Source organism: Siphateles boraxobius, unplaced genomic scaffold (assembly GCF_051911475.1).
Source record: "Siphateles boraxobius isolate OS27281-9 unplaced genomic scaffold, OSU_SipBor_1 7, whole genome shotgun sequence".
Lineage (NCBI taxonomy): Eukaryota > Metazoa > Chordata > Actinopteri > Cypriniformes > Leuciscidae > Siphateles > Siphateles boraxobius.
In genome coordinates, this window is record NW_027509197.1 from 26,412,332 (window position 1) to 26,434,802 (window position 22,471).

The following is a 22,471-nucleotide window of genomic DNA, read 5'->3' on the forward strand; positions in this document are numbered from 1 at the left end:
TAATGGAACAGATACTTGTATCTAAAAAATAAGTACTAGAATTAGTACTAGTAGCATGAAAATAGATAGGCCTACTAGTCGGTTTTAAGGATTAAATGTTAAAACGGCTTGCCATAGTATGAAATCAGAATGAAAGCAGTGAGTGATTTACAGCAGTTTACACACACATTTGCTTTTAAAAATCAAGCAAATGTATAAAATGGTTCACTCACACACAAGCACCGTCCCAATTTATGCACATAAATTGTAAGAAAATGTCCAATACTGATAAATAAACAGTAGGCCTATAAGGTAGCAGTCCCAAACTAGCTTTTAATACTATAAAATTAGTACGAGCCACCGATCATTTAAAATTACCCAAAATAACACAGAGTGAAAATTAAGTGGTAATTTTTTACCATGGTAAATACACAATACTAACATGAACTTGCAAATCCTTCCGAGGAAGTACAAATTATAATTTAATTCCATTTTTTGTTAATTTCATGATTTTCTAATTGTCAACGTATCTACGCCATTGCATGCTCGTAATTTATTTTTAATCTATAATTTTGATCTTTATAGTGAAGTGATAGGCTACAGGGCGCGCCTCTGCAATTGCGCGTGCGAAGAGTGAGTGCTTCGAGGTGAGCACCTGTATGGTAGGCTATTATGTCTGACAGGACTGGAAAGTTTGTGTTTCTGAGGTGAGAGACTTTTTATTATGTAACAATTTACGAAAATGAAATAACGTTTGAATAATGACACTGACATTATAGCCTGACAACATTTGCAGATGAATCAGGACAACGCGTTTTGTGTCTGACAGAAGCTTTCACTCATGTCTTTTAAAATAAAAGTTCCAACATTTTTGTTGTTTCTTTGACTGCACACTCAACAGCCCACTCAAAACAGCCTTGCGACCCACTTTTGAATTTGAGAAACACTTACAGTATCTTACACTGGCAAAACAGTGATGCAGTTGCCTCTAAAATGCTGAGCTAATAGTTTTTATAGGCTTAAAGAGATAAAGAGGCAGCATCGGTCAATCATCTTGCCTATACTGTTGTATATTTTGTCTTTCATTAATTATGTAGTCTTTTATCTACAGAATTTAATAGATAGCATTTTTATGTATCAAAGAAGTGGCTGAAGTTGAAGAAACAACCACAAAAGGATTGATATATTCTGTATATGCATCAGAAAAATGGCTAAGATGGTTGACAAAACACAGACTCAATTAACTTAATAATTGAAAATATAGCATTTTATGTATCCTAAATACACATGAATAATGTTCCTCACATTTGACTTAATTTGAAAAAGAATTCTTGATTGAAAGTAACCTGTTCAAGAGATATATTTAGCATGATCTATAAGTATATAGAATGCATTTGAAAAGTAGCAGCAATTAATAATAAATGCATGATGATGATGAAAAAGTTAATAAAAACTGGGATAGCCTATAAAAGTGTCAGCCAGAAGTAGTAGAAAAAGGATTTACATATTCTATATGAATGAGAATATTAATTATTCATTTAAATTTTTATACAGAAGTACAAAGTGAAAGATTGTCAAACCTCGAGCATTAATAGCCTAAATAATAATACGTTTTTTTCCGTCACGGTGTGCCAAGAGACGTCTAACATTTTTTTTAACATCTAACATCTCGCGATATTTCGGCTGGTGTGACGTCTTTCCTGCATTTGCTGATCCAATGGCATTTAGCCTAAAGCCAACAGCCACAGCACATACTGGGCTGCCATCAGCACAGCGGGCAGGCTACAGAGACATCCTGAAAGAAACTTCAAATTTCGTTTTTCCCCCCCAATACAAGGCCTTAGAGAGGATAACTTACACTTAAAACATTTCCTTCTTTTTTCCCACGGCGGTCTTGGCACAAAAAGCTTTGGAGAAGGACAGGACTACAAAAGAACAAGTGACGTCGTTATAAAAGGAGACTTGGCTGAAATCCTTTAGACAACAAAGAAACGGCTTCTCAGAAATAAAGGAGGAATCCTTTCTTATTCTCTTTAGTTATGAGTCATGTGGTCGTCGACGGTTCACACGGTCTAGATCAGCAGGTAGGCTATGAATATGCGTTTAAATATGTGTGAGCTTTGTAATTGCTTTGACAAGCAGGCTATGTCTCAAAACCTAGTGAGCTGCCTTCCTAGACAGCACTCATAGCATAGCCTCAGAAATGCTGTCAAAGAAGGCACCTCAGTAGATGTTGAGACAGTCGCAGTTCCTCGTGTTATAATATTTTCTTTAAGTAAAGATAACGTTATACAATTTAGGTATTTTTAGACTGAGTCGTTTCTCATGTCCACATTTAGAGTTTAAAGTGTTGTTTAAAACACAGCCGACGCCTTTTCCTGTTTATCTGTTTAGTTTAGGTTTCGGGAGCCGGCATTACTAGAATCAACATCAGTATTAAACTTTTTCCGTAATTGTTACAGTTTCTATCAGGTTATGTAAAAGCGTTACAATAGTTCATCTACTTACAGGTAACTTAGTTATTGTTAAACTCATACGAGGAAATCTATCGGAAATTTCAGTCTGCGGCCTGTTGTACCATACAACCTTTAAATTAACGTTAGATACGGTGGATTTTTGGAATAGGCTGATGATGGATTATGCATGTTTTATCTATTTATCCATTTCTTTATCATCCACTATGACCAATTCGAAGAGTCCCATTCCTGGTATAATGATCATGGGCTTTAGGCTTGACTAGGGCCGTGACAGCTTGCCAAACATTTGTGTCAGGCGCTTTTGAAATTTGATTAACCAATCTAATCCCAGCAGGTACGTTTGTGGTCGAAAATTAGTTTAAAGTGTCAAAATAATTTATTTGGTTTTCTCTTATTTCGGACAACTAATTTTACATGGCTGATGTAAACAATCACGTGACCAGAGCCGTTTAAATACGCTTTACCCCTGAAAGATGATGTTTGTCAAAGCTCTTAAAGGGATAGTTAACACAGAAAAGAATATTGTCATCATTTATTCACCCTCATGTTGTCCCAAACCTGTATGAGTGTGTCTCTTCTGTTGAACACAAAATAAGAGATTTTGAAGCATGTTGGCAACCAGGCAGTTGATTGACTCCACTGACTTCCATAGTAGCAGGAAAAATACTATATCATTCAATGCGGTCCATCAACTGTACGTTTACCAACATTATTCATAATATCATCTTTTGTGTTCATCAGTAGAAAGAAACTCATACAGGTTTGGGACAACATAAGGGTGAGAAAATGATGACAGAATTTTCATTTTTGGGTGAACAGTCCCTTTAAAAGCAATCATGGAAAACGTATATAATTGAGCAATCTTGAAAAAAATTTATATGTCCCAAATTATTTTTGTCTGTCTCAATTCATGCACAGTTGCAAGACATGTCAGTGGTCACAACTGTCATCATTTACTCTAACCAGATGTTGTTCTAAACTTATTTGACTTTCTTGTGGACACAAAAGGAGATGCTAAGTGGACGTTGTTTTACTTTCATTGCATGGAAAAAAGATGCACTGAAAGTGAAAGGTGATTGAGGTCTACGTGTCCTTTTGTGTTCCATGAATAAACTCTTATACTCAGTACTGTTTACATGGGTTGACATGGCCCTCTGCTCTTTCTGTCTTTTAGCTTGCTGGCTTAGACTTGAACTCTGCTGATGGACAGGGTGTTGGCACTGGTCGTAAGTGTGTTTTATCCCATTCAGTGCTTTTACAACATTTAGATTGAATGCCTGTGAAAAGCACAAACAGCCTTCTCATAGTTGGTCTCCTACTTTTTGTATTTGTAAAACTTATTTCCCTAGAGTTCCTGAACTTTCATTGATAAATAAGTCAATGTCTTTTGTCTTTCAGGGCGTTACATTCCTCCTCATTTGAGAAACAAAGACGTATCACAAAATGGTATGTTCTGCTGGTTTACAGTGGGTTGTTTTATTAAATGGGAAATTTGCAGATGCATTTGCTGTTTGGCAAATGTTTTCTGAGTATAATTTTATAAATGAGTTTTTGCCTTTTGAGTTGTTTTTTATTAATATTTTGTGGGTGCTTTTAGTTTTTCTTAAATGTCTGATTCACAACTCCTGTCATGTGACTTATTTTTGACAAACAAAAACACTAGAGATGCGCCAATTGCAATTTTCATGGCCGATTCTAATAAAAAAATAAAAAAAGTAAGTGTGACCTACCAATACCAGTGGCGGCTGCTGGTCTTTCAAAGAGTGGAAGCTCATTTTCGGCCTACATCATAAAAATTATTCATTTATTTATACTTAAATATATATTATATATACTGTATGAATGAATGAACAAACAAACAATCTAAAAAAAAGATATTAAACTCGACGGAGGAAACGTGGGAATTAGGTTAAACTGAAACTAGGAATGTGTTGTAAAATGTATGATGAAACTTGCCTAGCAATTTCGCCAACCAAATACCAAGAAATAGGTTGCAGCAGTTTGCCTTTCGACTACACTTGCAAAATCCGCGATTGAACTGAGCTCGAATAGCTTTAGCGTCAACGACTTTTTATAGTACAATATCGCTGTCAATCAAGATGCAGTCTTTGGACAGACCTTCCCATTATCACGCAGAAGCCCGGAGTCCAGCCCACTCCTCCATTCTCCCCAGAGAAGCTGAGCGTCCGTGGGCGGGACATAATCGCAGCATTTATTAAATGACCATCTAGGTTCGAAGCACTGAAAAAAACTGTTTAAGGCAGCCCCATTGAAGTCAATGGACGCTGGGCTTCAACAGGAAAATGCACTGTGACGCTCCGGGAATGAAATGAGAAGGAAATCGAGTCAGCCGATCTGCTATATGTAGCTGATTCTGAACTAACTCTTCTTCGAGATGAACGTGTTCTAACGCATTTTTAGTCAATAAAATGTTAACACAATAGTACATATTTGACCATTAATTTTTCGACATTATAGGGGAAGCCGAGCTTCCCTTGCAGTCTTAAAGAAATCCCCACTGACCAATACCATTTGCTGATTCAGATTTTTTTTCAATTGACTGCAGATATGAAAAAAAAATCTACATCCATGAAAAATTTTATTTTCATAAAAAAACAAGTAAGAAGACAGTAATAGAATAAAAACAAATAAACAAATTTCAATCAACAACATAGATAAATGCAATTGAATAAAGAGAGTTTTTCAGGTGGGTATACAGTATATTCGGGTATGGAATTGAGAATTTAAAGTAATCAAATGTAAAATAACACTGGATAGTCTTCATTGTAAAAATTAATGCAGAGCAATGCTTACAATTAGTTATAAAAGTTATTCAGTCAAGAGTAGAGTGTATTTCTTTGTCCTATGTTCAACAAAATGGACCGGCTCGGATTCGGAAAGACGTGAGACAGACCGGGCGGTTACCGGTCTGTGCTGATCATGTGAAAAATCAGCTGATTCCGGTCCCTGGCCTGTCGATTGGTGCATCAGCTTGTTAGTTAGGAATGCTCAGATCGATCAGCCGCAGGTCAGTATCGGCCGATAATCACATTCTATGACTTGATCGAGAGTCATTAAATTTGTCTGATACCACGAACCAAATGCAATTTGATGAGGTAAAACTGTAAAAGTAAATCACATCTTTATTTAGAGCAGTTTGTCATGATTCAAACAAGACAACACACAACGATGCCTAGACCTTGAGAAAATTATGCCTAGACCTTGAGAAAATCCTCTCAGAGTGACATGGCACAGTGTTTTCCAAAGTCTTTTGAAAGTTCAACCAATGGAATCTGTATCTCTGGATGGACGACGTGTCGAGACCAATTGTACATTGTTTTACAGCTGGAACGCACTTGTTTTGGATTGATCGCTCAGATTGACAGGTCTTGATTTATCATGCGCCATAAAATAGGAGCGTACAGCTGAAACAAACAAGCACGCAGTGTTGGAAGATCATCATCATGTCAAGCATGAATAATAATAAAATAACTCCATAAATTGCATAACTTTTTTTCTTGTGTTTTCTCAGCAGTGTTGTAACAGAAGAACCCCCAAACATGATCAAAATCTATTTTCTTTAAAATTTGGAAGGTTTTCTATCAAATGAGACCATGTACTTTATGATGCCTTTTGTTTGGGAAAGTAACTATAATCATTAAAAATGCCTTCAGGGTTCAAGGGGTTTAAAGTGACAGCCAACAGAGAGCTTACATATTACTTAGAAATTGGGAGTATCGGCTGCAAAAATCCTGATCGGAGCATCCCTATTGTTAGTATCACTGTAATTTTTTTTATTTTTTGGGACTCTATTCAAAAGGTTTTTTGAGCCTTTCTTTTACATAAATAAGTTATTTTAGAGTTTCATTTTCTCATTCCAATTGACACTAGCCTCTCCATTTCATCACTTTAAAGAATGATTTGTAGATCCTCTTAAAATCAATGTTTTATAATCGGTTGTTGAGTTTCTTTCTACACCTTGACTTCATTCTTGTTTTTTCACAGCAGGAAATGCTTATTCCTCTGGTAGACAGAGCGGTTATTCAATGGCACCAGCACAGAGCTGTAAGTCTTGGTCAGGTTCTGCTGAAGGTGCTTTGCTTCCAAGTTGCATGAAAATTTAATTTTATGACTTCAGAGCCATTACTTTGAGGGCAGCCATTTAAACCCAGTTCTCAGTGTTGAATGAACCTGACACTTAATGATACTGAAGGAGCTTTTTTTGAGTCTGCAAAGCTTTGATCGCTTTGTCTCACTGTTCCCTGTGATTATCCAGCAGCAGTAGTTGCCTGCATACCTCTCCTTTCTTCTGTCCAAATTGACTCTGAACAAATAGGAAAAAGGCATGTATGCGATAGTGCACACACTCCTTTGAATGCTTTTAATTATTTTGGCATCTTCTGACAATGTGAAACTGTTCCTGAAGGTTCTCCCAAACAGTATCCTCAGTTGGGACCCTGAGGGAAACCAAAGCTACAGGCATAACTATCCAACTGGATGGACCGGTACCTATTCAAAACAACCTGATTTGCTCTTGCGTAGTTCAGCAGTGATTCGGTCTTTGAAAGCTTTGTAAAGTAAATCTTGAATAATGTTTGGTTGCATTAGAAATGCAAATGATCTGTTTTCGTAGACTAGAGTAACGAAGAGTGTATGCATATGCGCATTTCTGGCTCATTTCTATGTGTGTGTCACTTGCAGCCACCGATGGAAATGAGGACGCAGCCAGTGTGATCAGCTGGGCTGATTGCTGTGGTAAATTAGAGCATTTGATAGTGACATGGCTTGGCCTGCTTTTGCCGGTTTCTGGGTTGTCCTAACAGGTTTATTTTTGATTCATATGGTTTTAATAAACACCAGGAGTGCCAGTTCTGCCCAAAGATGCATATTGTGCTCTGTCTTGATCTGCTTCTTTTTTTTTAGTTTTTTTTTAGAAGTGCCATGATCCTGTTTGTCTGGTTCACTCAACTGACTTGAATTGTTCAATTTGCTGCCGTAAGAGCAAATTGCTTACTGGCTTTTTCACATCTGCCACTCACTCAACCATCACTGAGAACCAGTCTTGGGTTTGAGCTAAGCTATAAATTAGAGCCATTTCTTCAATCCTGATGTTCTCTACCAAGCGTGCCGTACAAGTGCTGAAAAGTGAAGCCAAAGCGTCTCGATCGCCCCCACTGTGGCTGGTCCCAGTATAGCTCATGAAGCCCACCTCCCCATGAAGTCTAATGATTGAAACTAAACAATCAAATTATACTTCAAATAAATTTATTTCATAGATGTTTTCTGTCATTTTTAGGTCGTTTTTATCACGCTGATCTAAGTTTAAGTGTTAGTTTAAAAAAAAAAAAAGTTTGATGTTCGTTTATAGAAGCTGTCAATCACAGCTGTCAATAATGAACTAAGTAGTCACCAAGGCCCCAACTAACTTTCTTTTTGGTTTTTCAGGAGGAGATTAGAACTTCATCTTTTAATTTCTACATGTGTCTACAATTTCTACAATGGTTTATTTCACACAGTAAATTTTGTACTAACAGTTTCTGCGGGAGTGAGGGCGGGACCTTGATATTGTGGATTTACTTAAGGCTCACTACTGCGCAGACTCGGGTTTCGTGATCACTATTGCGCAGAAGCAGGTCCCAAATCTGTGCAAGATGTCAGCGCCATATTAGGACTTTGGCAGCTTCACTTTTCACCAATGGTAGAGAGTGAAGGGGTGTCGTCCATCTTTTTTTACACTCTATGTTCTCTACCTGCTTGTCACTTTTTTGATAGATTCTTCAGGATGGGACGGTGGTCATAGCAATGGTTTTGTCAACGGGTACCACGATGGTCGTATAAATGGGCCAGCAAACTTTGCCCGTGGACTTCCTCGCAATGACAGAGGAGGACGTGGTAGCTTCCGTGGAAGCAGGAACGGTGGTTCCTTCAACCAGCCAATGCATAATGCAGGTGAGTTTTACTAGTCTTATAAATGATAAAAGAGAGATTGAGGGTACTTTTACATGACAACAATGTACTAAAAACTGAAAAGTTGATTCCTCCTTCGTGTACAGACGTCCAAACTATCCCCATTCACATGGATCTGCGAAAATGACTAAAACGCTGTGTTGTGTTATGCATGCCAGGGTGATGTCACGTTGTAAAGAAACACTACATGCCTATTGACAGAGTATGTAATGCGTACGCACACTAGGCCACCTTTTTCACAAACTAACGTTTTTGTAGTTTACACTGAGGCGATAATTGTCATTTTCGAGGAACTTGCACTTTGAAACCCGTTTTCAGGCGACCAAAACTGTTGCTGTAGCTGTTATCATGCAAATTAACGTTTTCTGTTTTAATTGAAAACTGGCCCCTTGCGAGTTGTACATATTTTAATAATCTAACATGATGAAATTATAGGTTATGGCACTTATGAGAACAAAGATGGAGGCTGGAACGCAGTGGTGAACAGAGATGCCTACACTAGCTTTGGTGGGCGTTCTGACAGAGGAAAGTCTGCGTTCTTCAATGATAGAGGAGCTGGCTCAAGAGGAAGGTGAGTAAAGATGCAGTACTGTAACAAGGTTATTTTTACACGAATTTCAATATCTCAGCTAAAACTAATATTAGCCTAACTAATGTAAGTAAAAAGTTCAAATTCCCAGCTGTTGGCACATAAAGATGAATAAAGATGAATGGGACATAATGTTAATGTTAAGACATAAAGGACTGTGTTTGAGTATCCTTGCCAAGATGGATGTTTTGCCATGTTTTTGTGTGCATTTGAACATTTAAGCTCAAAAAAGAACTAAATGTAGCTCTGTGCACACGCTTCGGGTGTGGGTGTGCACTGACACCATTTACTTGACGGCATGCTAGTGCCAAATTGCACATGCAAATGCTAAACTTTCATGATGGCACAGCACTGCAATGTAACATGAGTGGAACTGCGATAGAGGTGATGATCCAAAATAATCCACCGCTTTATTGTCTGTTTTATCGCCCATCGTTTCTACAAAGGTCACCATTAATTGCTGCACCCATGCTACAGATGTGAATGATGCCTCAAGTTGTGTGGTTTGAGTTATGAGATATGCTCTTCTATTAATTGGCTGTTACTTTTCTAAGCGATAGGATGATAAAATAAGCTTTTTAATGCAATGTGCTCAGAAGAAATCTTGTAATAAATGCACAAAATTTTACATGATTTATGCTGTGCTGCAGTGTTTTTAATTACAAAAAAAATGATTGGCAGGTATGAGCGTGGGGGCTTTGGAGGAGGAACAGGAGGGAACAGTCGTTGGGTTGAAGAGTCCAGAGATGAAGAGGACTGGTCAAAGCCAATGCCCCCCAACGATCGTCTGGAAAAGTAAGTGACCCACTGCTAAGCGCACTGTCTTGTTTCCTGAGAGAGTCTATCTGTCATGGTGATTTAAGCCATTGTTTTCTTTTCTGTCTCCCCTTGAACAACAGTGAGCTGTTCTCTGCAAGCAACACGGGGATTAACTTTGAGAAGTATGATGACATTCCTGTGGAGGCCACTGGATCAAACTCTCCTGGGCACATTGACAGTGTAAGCCTAATAATTATAGTGCCTTGTAGAATCAAGTGCCCAACTAAAACAACGAAAGAAACTGGCAGATGATGTGTGTTTGGATAATTTCGGTTTATCTTTTCAGTTCCATGATGTGGACATGGGCGAGATCATTATGGGAAATATCAACTTAAGCCGCTACACACGCCCTACTCCTGTTCAAAAGTATGCAATTCCCATCATCAAGGCCAAGAGGGACCTGATGGCCTGTGCACAAACAGGTGGGTCATTAGACAGTGGGCCACTGTGTCAGTCTGCTGTGGGAAAATAGTTTAAAATTGCATCCCAGTTGAACTCTAACTGCAAACTATATTTGCAATTATATGATGAAAAAGCAAAACTAAGCAAACAAGACGTTACTTTTTTATTATTATTTTTTTGCACTGTTGGGCAATGCAAATAGCTTTAGCTGGACTTGCCAGAAACAGCAAATACTGCAGATACTGAATTGTGTGTTGTGTGTCATTTACATAAGTCAACCAGAAAAGTGTTCACTTAAACAATGGGTCAATGTTTACATTGAGTAAAATGAGAAATTGTGTTAGCCCAAGTTCATGCCGCTGTATACAGTTGCTTTCAAGGATCTGTCATTGAACTTTTAAAAAACATTTAATTATTCATTCTGAGTCCAAAAAGTGCCAAATGCCGTTATTCACCACGTCTTTAGATATTTGTATTGATTTGAGCACTCATGTCAACTTGCGCATCTTCTAAAACGTTTACCTAACATTTACAATCTAGGATTGTGGTCCCTTTTACGTGAGGGTTAAGGCAAGCTCAAACTACCCGACCTTTGGCTGGATCTTGCAGTCGCAGACAGATTTCTAATGTCTGTCAACCCTCGGATCGTGCTCAAATCGGTGCTTGTTAAGTATGAGCAGGTTAACGACGTGTTCTGAGCCTTTCTCGAGCAGTCAAAGACGCTGCAATATTTACAAACCTGTTTGATATTATCGCCACATGATCTTGTAGTTTGTGCAATGCAACAAAAAGGTGGAACTAATCCAGCCAATCACAGTGCAGATGGTATAGATGAAAAAATCTTATCCCTTGCATGAATTTCTCGTGAATTTATGTGAGAACCCCCCATCTGTTCGACTTTCTTGACCAAATGTCTTGTAGTTTGTGCACCTCGTCAGCGTTGTTTACTATGCGCGCTTCTATAACAAAACTACCACAGATGACAAGAAACCTTGTGTAGTGTGAGCACCACAGCAATTCAGGTAGTCTTACAGTCCTGTAGTGTGAGCTTGCCCTTAGATGAGCACTTCCTGTCTCAGCAGCCTGGGCTTGGTCAGAATAAACTGCAGTGTTGACCAGGTTGTGCAAAGTGTGGCTTTAGCTGCCCTGTCAGGATGAAACCACAGTGTGCAGCCGTTTTAAAATGTGCTTTGTGCGTGTGCTCCCTTCACTCAGGCTCTGGGAAGACTGCAGCCTTTCTGCTTCCTGTTCTCAGTCAGATCTACAGTGAAGGACCTGGAGAGGCACTGCAGGCCACCAAAGCCAGTGCGCAGGTTATTATACAGATCAATTTACCATCTCTTTACTGGCCTAAAGTTGTGCAAAGAGTCTTGTGAGGGGAAAGAAGTTCTGCTTCTGTGACAAATACCTTTGTTTTGGTCGTTCTTAAGCAGGAGAATGGAAAGTACGTCCGTCGTAAGCAGTTTCCCATCTCTCTAGTCCTGGCTCCAACCAGAGAACTTGCTCTTCAGATTTATGACGAGGCCAGAAAGGTATATCTTGCTAGAGAACCAATCACAGGTTCACAAATGTGGTTCAATTTAAAGCTTGTCTCAACAATTTTTGTTCTCATCTTCTGCAGTTCGCTTACCGCTCCAGAGTGCGCCCGTGTGTAGTATACGGAGGCGCAGATATAGGCCAGCAGATCCGTGATTTGGAAAGAGGCTGTCACTTGTTAGTGGCCACACCTGGTCGTCTGGTAGACATGATGGAGCGAGGCAAGATCGGCATGGACTACTGCAAGTAAGTGTAGCACAGAAAAGATCTAGGCTTATAGCAGAATGATTGTAGGTTGTTTTTAACCTCCAAAACATATTGGTTCTGAAAAATAACTTGATATATGTTTTGTGTAGATATCTGGTGTTGGATGAGGCAGACAGAATGCTCGATATGGGTTTTGAACCCCAGATCAGACGTATCGTGGAGCAGGACACCATGCCTCCAAAAGGTGCCCGTCAGACCATGATGTTCAGTGCCACCTTCCCGAAAGAGATCCAGGTATGCATGCATTTAATTTGATACTTGCCAGCAAGACTCAGTATGAACTAGGGCTGGGTATCGATTCAGATGTTCAAATTCGATTCGATAGATAGATAAATAGATAGATAGATATCAGTTATATTTTTTTAGAATTCTTTTTTACAGATTAGACAATTACATTTATCTCACCTAAATGTTTGTTTTTACAATGGGGTAATTTTGTTGTTAAGAGTTTATGCAACACATGGAATCTTGATTTCAATCTTTGAATTAAATTGAAAAAAGTAGCACAAATAAATACAATAGAATAAAGATACAAATAAAGAGACATAAAAAAAAGTTTTTGGGTAGGTCAAAAATACAGAAACTGAATAAAGTAATCCAATGTAAAATAACACTGGATAGTCTTTTAGTCCTGATTAAGTTAAATACATAGGCTATGAATCCTGATTCTTTACAATTAAAGCCATTTTATGTTGTTTTGACGACAAAATTAAAGACAGAAACATATGGCTGCATTCACTTTAGGAACTAGTGCACAGATCCATTACCGTTTCATTATACTGTCTGTCACACGCGTGTTATGCTTATTTAAGACATAACCAACTGTCTTTACGAGGTTACTCACCAAGATCAGAGTTGTGACATAATTTTTGCGTGTTTTTGACTGTGAAAGCGATTTAATCCGCGAAAAATAACTTTTGTTACTGGCGAGCTATGAGGCGGATTTAGGCTTTTACTGTATGTGCACACGGTGGAAAAAACATCTCTTAGAGCGCGCTAGCGCTTGAATGTTTAAACTGGTAAAACTTAAAAAGACGTGAAAATGATAAACGTTAGTTACGTTGCAATGCTGGCCTGATTGTGCAAGTGAATATTCCGTCGTTTCCCGACTCCGAAACGCGAGTGTTTAGCGACGCCTGCAGCGTTTATCGCGTGCCTTGTGCAGAGATTGAGACACAATTTCACAGCGGTGCTGCGTCTTCTGAGAAAGTTTTAAAATGACTGATTTGATTTTATAATCTGTGTGGATTAAATTTACTCTCTAAATTTACTCTAAATTTACAATCTACAAGTGAATAAATATTTGCGTGAATTTCCCACATTATAAATGGAAGACCTGCGGGAATTAATAAAATTGTGTGCAATACCCGTGTTGAAATTCAAGCCCTGAATATGGAAAAAATCGATTCGTTGCCATTGAGAATCGATTTTGAATCGACCACATTTTAAAAAACGATTAATTGAAAAATCGATCCGCCCTAGTATGAACCTCGATGTTAATAATGAACTCTTTGTATCTTTACCTTTTATGTATAGATTCTGGCCCGTGACTTTCTGGAGGAGTACATTTTCCTGGCTGTGGGCCGCGTGGGCTCCACCTCAGAGAACATCACCCAGAAGGTGGTTTGGGTGGAAGAGAATGACAAGCGCTCCTTCCTCCTTGACCTGCTCAATGCCACAGGTAAGATGCCTTTCCTTGTCCATGGTTTTACAATGTCATCAGGTCCTTGTTGAGAACAGATTGTATACGTTGGTGTACATATTTTATTATATAATTAATATTATTATTTAATATAATATTAAATTATATTTAATTTATAACCCCCCCCCCCCCACCCCACCCCCCGTTGTGATAGTAAACCTATAGATTGTTACCATTCCAACATTATCTAAGCAAGGACTGGATCAGAAGGCTTGGTTAGTATCTTAAAGGGAGGGAAAGAAGTCTCACAGTGAGACATTTTTAATGCTCTACAATCTCTTCTGTATGTGCTAATGGGAGTCATGCCAAACCTTGACTAGAGTAGAGATAAAAACTGGCTGAAATTGCATTGAATTCAGAAAATTAGGTTTAAGAACGCATACATACAGTATCTCACAAAAGTGAGTACACCCCTCACATTTTAGCAAACATTTTTGTAAATCTACTCAACGGACAATACTATAGAAATGAAACTTGGATATATTTTAGAGCAGTCAATGTGCTGCTTGTATAGCAGTATTTACTGTCCTCTGAAAATAACTCAACGTACAGCCATTATTGTCAAAATAACTCGCAACAAAAGTGATTACACGCTAAGTGGTAATAGCGGTACTTTGTTTAACCATGCAAAGCCACATGTCCTATTCATTATTTTCATGTTTTTGTCTGCTTGACAGGACCATACAAATTTGTTTTTCTTTTATTTGAGCAGTTAAAATTTGTGCTTGGAGTACAATTTTCTCTCATACTGAGCACTGGATGTTCAACATGGCACCTCATGGCAAAGAACTCTCTTAGGATTTGAGAATTAGAATTTTTGCTCTCCACAAAGATGGCCTAGGCTATAAGAAGATTGGTAACACCCTGCAACTGAGTTAAGTAAAGGTCAGGGTCATACAGAGGTTTTCCGAGACAGGTTCCACTCGTAACAGGTTTCGCAAGGGTCAATCAAAGAAGTTGAGTCCTCGTGCTGTGCATCAGGTGCAGAAGCTGGCTTCAAAAAACAGATGCATGAGTGCTGCCAGCATTGCTTTAGAGGTTGCAGAAACAGAAGGTCAGCTTGTAAGTGATCAGACCTAGTGTTGTCACGATACTAGAATTTCTAACTTCGATACGATACCTTGAAAAATATCGATATTCGATACCATTTTCGATACCACAGAGAAAAAAACTGCCACAATATTAAGGAGGTCTTTTTTTTATTTAAAGCTAAATATTACAAGTCTAGAACATGACAATGAGGTATATTTTACATGAACAAAAATGTCCTGAGTTCTATCTGTTAATATTTTTTCATTGGACCAGAGCTAACATGATCCGTTGTGTTTTTATTACCTACTGTTATCAAAGATTAAAATATACTGTAACAAATGCATTGGTCATCGGTCATAAATGCTGGTTAATACATTAACTTAATTTGATGAACAGATTTAAACGCAAACGTGTGTGCATCACACGCGGAAACAATGCTCACTGGATCAGCATCTAGTCAAGTTACCTTTATTTATATATTGCTTTTAATAATACAGATTGTGTCGAAGCACTTAACTGTATCAAATTGGAGGATAGAGTGTCAGTAATGTATAATAATAAGGTTAAACATTCAATTTTCAGTTAAAGGCATTTCATTATTGAATTCAGAGATGCCATTGTCTAGCTCAGTTTAGTTTAATTAGTATATGTGTAATCAAATTGATGATAATCGCTAATGAAGGCAAATTGCAGAATTAAATAATAATTTTTGAATAAAGTTAAACAGACACAAGTTAATTTACATCTGACCACTTACAATATTTACTTGTCTACGATTCCTCAGTCAGATTATGTTAACTTTAAGAATTACAGTGAAAAAACGAAACACAGACTCATATCAACAACAATACTAGGCCATCTTGGTTAATGTTTCAGAAAAGTTAAAATGAGAAGAGTTACAGTGTTTTAGGATGTTTTTAGCAGTGGTGCAGGTCTGTCCAAAAAACAAACACCCCTGATGCTGAGCATATGCTTGCTAAATGGTACCCCTAGAGCCAATTCCTTAAATGTTTTCATCTATAAAATAATTTTACAAAATGAGTGATGAGAGGGATATTGATAGTCAAACAATCTTTTGGGTGCCCGCAGCCCGCTCGCAGTGTGAAGCGCGTGTCCGCGCTATTCTCCGACATGCCCGCTCGCGGTGTGTAGCGCGTGTCCTGTCCACGCCATTCTCCGACTCCGACATGCCCGCTCGCGGTGTTCTTTATCAATCAACCAAAGCCGGTCGCGGGGACGCCGCACTCGCCATCTTTCCATTCACTTTTGCTATTTAACCAGATCGAATGAGACGAGTGCGTCACGTGTGGGGTTTGTCAACGCGCCTTTGGAGAGAAGTGAAAGTGACTGCTCGGCTAGTATTGGTATCGATACTTCGGGAAATTAGTATTGGTACCGTTCAGATATTTCAGTATCGATATTTATCGAAATATCGATATTTTTGACAACACTAATCAGACCATACGCTTCACACTGCAACAAGTCGGTTTGCAGGGCCGTCTTCCCAGAAGGAAGCCTCTTCTGAAGCTGGCTCATAAGAAAGCCCGCAAATAGTTTGCTGAAAGCAACCTGTCCAAGTGCATAAATTACTGGAACCATGGCCTGTGCCCTGATGAGACTAAGATATACTTGTTTGGCTCAGATGGTGTCCAGCATGTGTGGCGGCGCCCTGGTGAGGAGTACCAAGAAAATTGTATCTTGCCTACAGTCAAGCATGTTGGTGGTAGCATCATGGTCTGGGGCTGCATGAGTGCTGCTGGTACTGGGGAGCTCCGCTTCATTGAGGGAAACATATATGCTAACATGTACTGTGACATTCTGAAGCAGAACATGATGCCCTCCCTTCAGAAACTGTGCCGAACAGCATGATAATGACCCCAAATACACCGCCAAGATGACAACTGCCTTGCTGAGGAAGGTGAAGGTGATGGAGTCGCCAAGTATGTCTCCAGACCTGAACCCTATTGAGCACCTGTGGGTCGTCCTCAAGCGGAAGGTGGAGAGGCGCCATGCGTCTAACATCCAGCAGCTCCATGATGTCATCATGGAGGAGTGGAAGAGGGTCCCAGCAACAACCTGTGCAGCTCTGGTGAATCCATGCAGGATTAAGGCAGTGCTAGATAACAATGGTGCTCACACAAAATATTGACACTTTGGACACAGTTTTGACTTGTTCACTTCGGTTGTACTCACTTTTGTTGCCTGCTATTTTGACTAATGGCTGTATGTTGAGTTATTTTTAAGAGGACAGTAAATGTATACTGCTATAAAAGCAGCACATTGACTACTCTAGAAATTAAACTTGGATAGATTTTATAGTATTGTCCCGTGAAGATGTACTAAAATGTTAGCTGAAATATGAGGGGTGTACTCACTTTTGTGAGATACTGTACACTACTGCCTTTTGCAGATGCTTTTATTTAAAGCTTTTATTACCCTGCAGGCAAGGATTCTCTCACACTGGTGTTTGTCGAAACTAAGAAAGGTGCAGACGCTCTTGAGGACTTCCTGTACCGCGAGGGTTATGCCTGCACCAGTATCCATGGTGATCGCTCTCAGCGTGATCGTGAGGAAGCGCTCCAGCAGTTCCGTTCTGGACGCTGCCCAATCATGGTTGCCACTGCTGTGAGTAGAGTCTGTGAGTTCACCGGAAGCCCGTGGTTTTCCTTGTGCTTGTTTGAGTGATTGTATTCTTGTCTTGATAGGTGGCTGCCCGTGGCCTGGACATCTCCAATGTAAAACACGTCATCAATTTTGACTTGCCCAGTGACATTGAGGAATACGTCCACCGCATTGGTCGTACAGGCCGTGTGGGAAACCTTGGTGAGTTTTGCTGTTTATAGAAATAACTTGCATGAATCTTATTTTTGCCAAAATATCTGTTTGAATTTATTATGCCCTGTGTTTAGGGGAATATAGGAAAAACTAAGAAGCGTAATAAATAAAGTTGGGTTGTGGTAATGGAATCACAGCAACGAATCACTCCGGTCGATAATCAAACAAATACACAAATCTAAGTAGTTTATTAAGAAATAAGTGAAATGGAGCATCTCTTCAGGGTATCCCAAAGGTCAAAATAACAAACAAAACAAATATAAAAAGAAAAGAGGAGAAAATTAATAACCTAATCCAATAACAAAAGAAAATACATTTAGGTTACCTAACTCCCTGCCAAAAACAGAGCTCAAACCAATTTCAAAATAAAGGCAGGACACCCCTATGCTCCACACCTTTAGGACATGTTGTTTAGACATAGAGGAACGGTTTCAGATGTTACAAAAGGATGCACGTTCACTTAAACTAATTAACATCACTAATATACACAAATTTGATCATCGGCCGGAGGAGGGATTCCAGAGCTCTCAACCAGAGTACGACCGAACCAACAATGAGCTCCCAGACAAGTGCCAACAGCGTCCTTATAAAGACCACGCGCTGACTGGACAACCAATGACTTTCGTACACCCCATCATTGGACAATCTATTAGAAATCAGACAAAAGCAAGGGAGAGAAGAGGAACACAGCAATAGAAAGCGTCCTTCGGATGAGACGTTAAACCGAGGCCCTGACTCTCTGTGGTCATTAAAAATCCCATGGCACTTCTTGTAAAGAGTAGGGGTGTAACCCCGGTGTCCTGGCCACATTCCACCCATTGGCCCCTGCCAATCATGGCCTCCTAATAATCCCCATCCACTGAATTGGCTCTATCACTCTCTCTCCTCTCCAACTATAGCTGGTGTGTGGTGAGCGCACTGGCGCCGTTGTACTGTGGCTGCCGTCGCATCATCCAAGTGGATGCTGCACACTGGTGCTGGTTGAGGAGAGAACCCCTGATATGATTGTAAAGCGCTTTGGGTGTATAGTAGTACATATGAAAGCGCTATATAAATGCCTCATTCATTCATTCAGAAAAACAATGGGCTACAATACATAAACACAGGTCGTAACAGAATTATTGATATATCTTTAGGGCTGGCGACATCCTTCTACAATGATAAGAACAGCAACATCACTAAGGATCTGCTGGACATCCTGGTGGAGGCCAAACAGGAGGTGCCTTCCTGGCTTGAGAACCTAGCCTACGAGCACCAGCACAAGAGCACCAATCGTGGACGACCCAAGAGGTGCGGAAACATCCAGCTTTCCAAATCTCCCCATTGGATTTATATATTTTCCAGGCTGACATGTTGCTCTTCTTCTCCAGGTTCTCTGGTGGCTTTGGGGCCAGGGACTACCGCCAGATGCCTGGAGGCGGCAACACTTTCGGGAACCGTGGTGCTCGCAATGCTGGTGTCCATGGAGGGAACAGAGGTTTTGGAGGCAATAAGGGTTAGTTTAAGCCTAAATGTAATCTTTTTTTGTCAATTCAACACTTAAAGGTTTAATTAGTTAACATTTATTCAAGCATTAGGAATGGCCTAACAATTAAATCTTTTACAACATTTATGAAGTTTGTAAAAATTATTTACTTCTATATGAATTAAATAAAATAATTCACTTTTAAAATAATTTATCACAGGTTAATGTATTACGCAAAGATGAGTTATTGAACTTTTATTATTTATAAATAGATTAAAAATAAACTAACAAACTAACAATGAACTATTTCTACAGTGCTTATTAATGTAAAGTGTACATTTTAAATGTAGGATATTTGTTATATAATTGAATTATTGAAAGCAGTCCTGAAATCATTGTCTGTTTTAGGTGGCTTTGGAAGCTTCGGCGGTGACAGCTACGGGGGCAACTATGGAAACTATGGTGGAAACTTTGCCCAGGTGGACTGGTGGGGCAACTAAAAATATGTTTGCCAAACTAGAGCCGAACGGATACCACATGTTATCATAGCCAGACTTTACCCCCTTTGTAGCTTTATGAACTCGGTACATTACACGCTGTGATTCTCTGCCCACATTCTAAAGGGAGTTGATCTGTGACAAAACCGGTGCAGAATATTAAGGATGCCCACTTGTGTATTTGATCTATTACAGCACCTAGGTTTTTTTCTTTCTTTTTTCTTTATCTTTTCAGAAAAAAAAGAGGATCATTTGTATGTGAATGTACTGTGCCTTTTTGAATATAGACAGGAATTTAGTTTTGTTAATTTCGAGTGAACTTGGCCAAGAGCTTAATTTTTGTTTTGTTTTTTGCTGTAAAGACGTTTGAAAGCTTGTACTTAATCAAACCTTGGCAAATACTGGGAAAATGTGACTCGATGAGTCGCTGTTTCTATTTAAACTTCAAATTATCACTGATATCATGAAGCCAACAATACAAGCCACAAAGTAAAGCACCATCACAGGCACTGACTGTCACAAGGGACAAATCGGTCTGATTTACTTTTGTTTTGCTCACTCTATCCTGGAGAGACACCTATTTAGGGATATGGTTGTCTTGAAAAGGCCATTCAAGTTGTGATATTCATGATGAAATATTGGAAACACTCAGTGTTTGAAAATTCAAAATGCAGGAACTTAATCCACTTGTTTTAATTGACTTGACAGTGTTATGGCAGCTAGTAAGAACCACATGCTAGCCACTCCAAGTGGGCAGCATTTTTTGTTAAGTACTACTTTTTTTCTTTTTTTCTTGAAACAACATTTTAGAGAAGCAGATGTGATTTTATTGAAAAACTATAAGGTTTTTTGGTAAAACGTTTCTTTAAAAATGTCAGCAAAACAAAAAATGCCTGCCATCCTGAAAGTGAAGTTCAAATGGCTACAAACGGACCACAGAACCAAAGCGGCCGTGCCTTTGGAACATGACCGCTTTGGTAATCTACGCATGCTAGTGTTTTGTTTTTTGGTCAAGGAGAGAAGACTAATGAATTGTTGCAGGCTTTCTTTTAATACAAACGTCCTCTTTTCAGGCTGTGCAGCAGGCATGGCTCCCTTTTTCATAGGTAGAGGAAGCTTGAGGGTTCATTTTGAGGCATTGACGGATCCGAACCGGGAGATTGTTTGCGTTGAGCGTGACTCGGGTGCAGATAGGCAGGCCACCATTTTAGCTTGTCTGGTCCCACGGTTCTTTACGGGAACATGACACCAGGTATATGAATGCTGTCAGCTCCTGAAATTCATCTGGTTAGTTGTGAACTAAACCACTGGCTAAGAAGACAGTTTGCAGCTTCTTTTCTTGAAAAGGAAGAAAGCTGTCGAGCGGAGGAGAGAAAAAAAAGGCATTTATCGCAAGTGCAATAGATATTCTTCTCAAGTGAGTTGTGCCTTGACTTTATTTTTTATTTTTTAACTGATGAATTCATCAGATGCACTGACAGTATTGAGAATTTCAAGTTGAATGGTGCTACTTTAGTTAGGTCTAGGCCCGTGTACGTTGTGCCCATCAAGTTTTACAAAGTTCTTTTATTGCACATTTCGAGTTTTATATACGTGTCTTGAGTGCATGTCCTCAAGCTTCCAAATATTGTGTCGGGAGAGTGGAGATATGCAGCTTGTTTACAAAAGGGGAAGGGTTCTCACTATTTACCAGGATTTATTTGGGACCAGGGCAATCAGCAGTGGGGAATTTAGCTATTTGCACACAGATTTCTAGATTCTACTTTTGCTGCTAGTTTTGTGTAATTTATTAAGCATTTTTGAGAGAAATTTATTTTTATAAGCCTCAAAGTGATTCTTTGAAAGTTTCAAGAAACTTGACCAAAAGACAATACCTAAACACTGGCACTTGAATGTTGAATGTCAGCTGTATGCGTGAAAAATTTCTATATTTCGGGGTAGCGTGAGCTTTTTAATGTTTCAGACATAATGTACTCTGTCAGATTCCACAGCTGTTAAAGGCCTAACGGCAACACGTCGCTATGGAATTACCAATTGGCTTTCAAAATTGGAAACAGTGAAAAAACATGCCAAGGTTTGGAATCAAAAGTCGTTAAAAGAAGTAAAAAAAAGAGAGAAAAAAAGAAAGTATCAGTGCAAAAAGTGTCCAGATTCTTCAAACGTGTGCTTTTCTCTGTCCAACAGATTGGCATTTGTTCTGTTGAAGTTGTGTTTCTGTCAATGTCTGGCACATGGCAACCTTGAACACGTGGTTGATCTCTATTGTATTTACATATACGGTGACTCTGGTATTAGTCCACTCAGGAGAAGCTGCAAGTGTCCACGCTAGCAATAAGTCTTAATGTGTATTTGAAACACTAAAAATCACACCCCTGCCCTTCATTCAGAGGGAAATAGGAGAATAGTTCACTCCCTGAGAGGACACCGGAGCTCCTTAGATTTAGTATTTGCTTTGTCGTAGCTTCTAGGCTCTGCACTGCATGAGACGACTCGGCTGTGCGTTTATTGTATGATTTTACCAAAATAAAAGTTTCTGATGCAAATTCTTTACAAATCAAGCTTTATTTCTTAGGTGTTTGATGTAGCAGAAATTGGGTCGAACATTATAATGGCTGTTCTTATTTTGAACTCTAGTTGATGCTAGTTTGTTTACAAATAGAAAACTCCTCCCTTACTTGGTGTCCCTTGTCTTATTTCCTCTACTCTTAATGGGTTATGCTCATGTGGCTGGTACCTGATGTTTCAAGTGTTGAAGCATTCTGACCCTCGGTCTGAAATGATCAGTTTTTAAGGGGCGGCTCCTTAAGGCTTGTTCGGCTGCTGTTATGATTGGCTAACGTCATTGCACAGGGAACAGCATCAACGCCCACTTAATATTGCACAGGAGTAAGTGCGATCCATGTA

The 22,471-nt window shown here is 39.2% G+C and overlaps 2 protein-coding genes across 5 annotated transcripts in view; one reads left to right on the top strand and one right to left on the bottom strand.

The window, feature by feature from the left end:
- Positions 1-22,471, bottom strand: part of rpl8 (ribosomal protein L8) — a 113,261-nt gene that overhangs the window by 11,471 nt on the left and 79,319 nt on the right. The window lies entirely within an intron of this gene.
- On the top strand, positions 1,680-22,110 carry ddx3xa (DEAD-box helicase 3 X-linked a). 4 transcript variants are annotated; one of them, XM_077215446.1, is made up of 19 exons: positions 1,688-2,063; positions 3,631-3,682; positions 3,855-3,902; positions 6,462-6,521; positions 8,229-8,405; positions 8,859-8,994; positions 9,694-9,807; positions 9,912-10,011; positions 10,118-10,253; positions 11,449-11,546; positions 11,667-11,765; positions 11,855-12,015; positions 12,126-12,270; positions 13,573-13,717; positions 17,214-17,395; positions 17,476-17,593; positions 18,742-18,895; positions 18,976-19,100; positions 19,479-22,110. In XM_077215446.1, the coding sequence occupies exons 1-19, from the start codon at positions 2,019-2,021 to the stop codon at positions 19,568-19,570; spliced, it is 2,187 nt and encodes a 728-aa protein (XP_077071561.1). In that variant the 5' UTR covers positions 1,688-2,018; the 3' UTR covers positions 19,571-22,110. The 4 variants fall into 4 exon arrangements, with proteins under 4 accessions (XP_077071563.1, XP_077071561.1, XP_077071562.1 ...); XM_077215445.1 differs by having other exon boundaries at positions 1,696-2,063; positions 11,664-11,765; XM_077215448.1 differs by lacking the exon at positions 6,462-6,521 and having other exon boundaries at positions 1,680-2,063.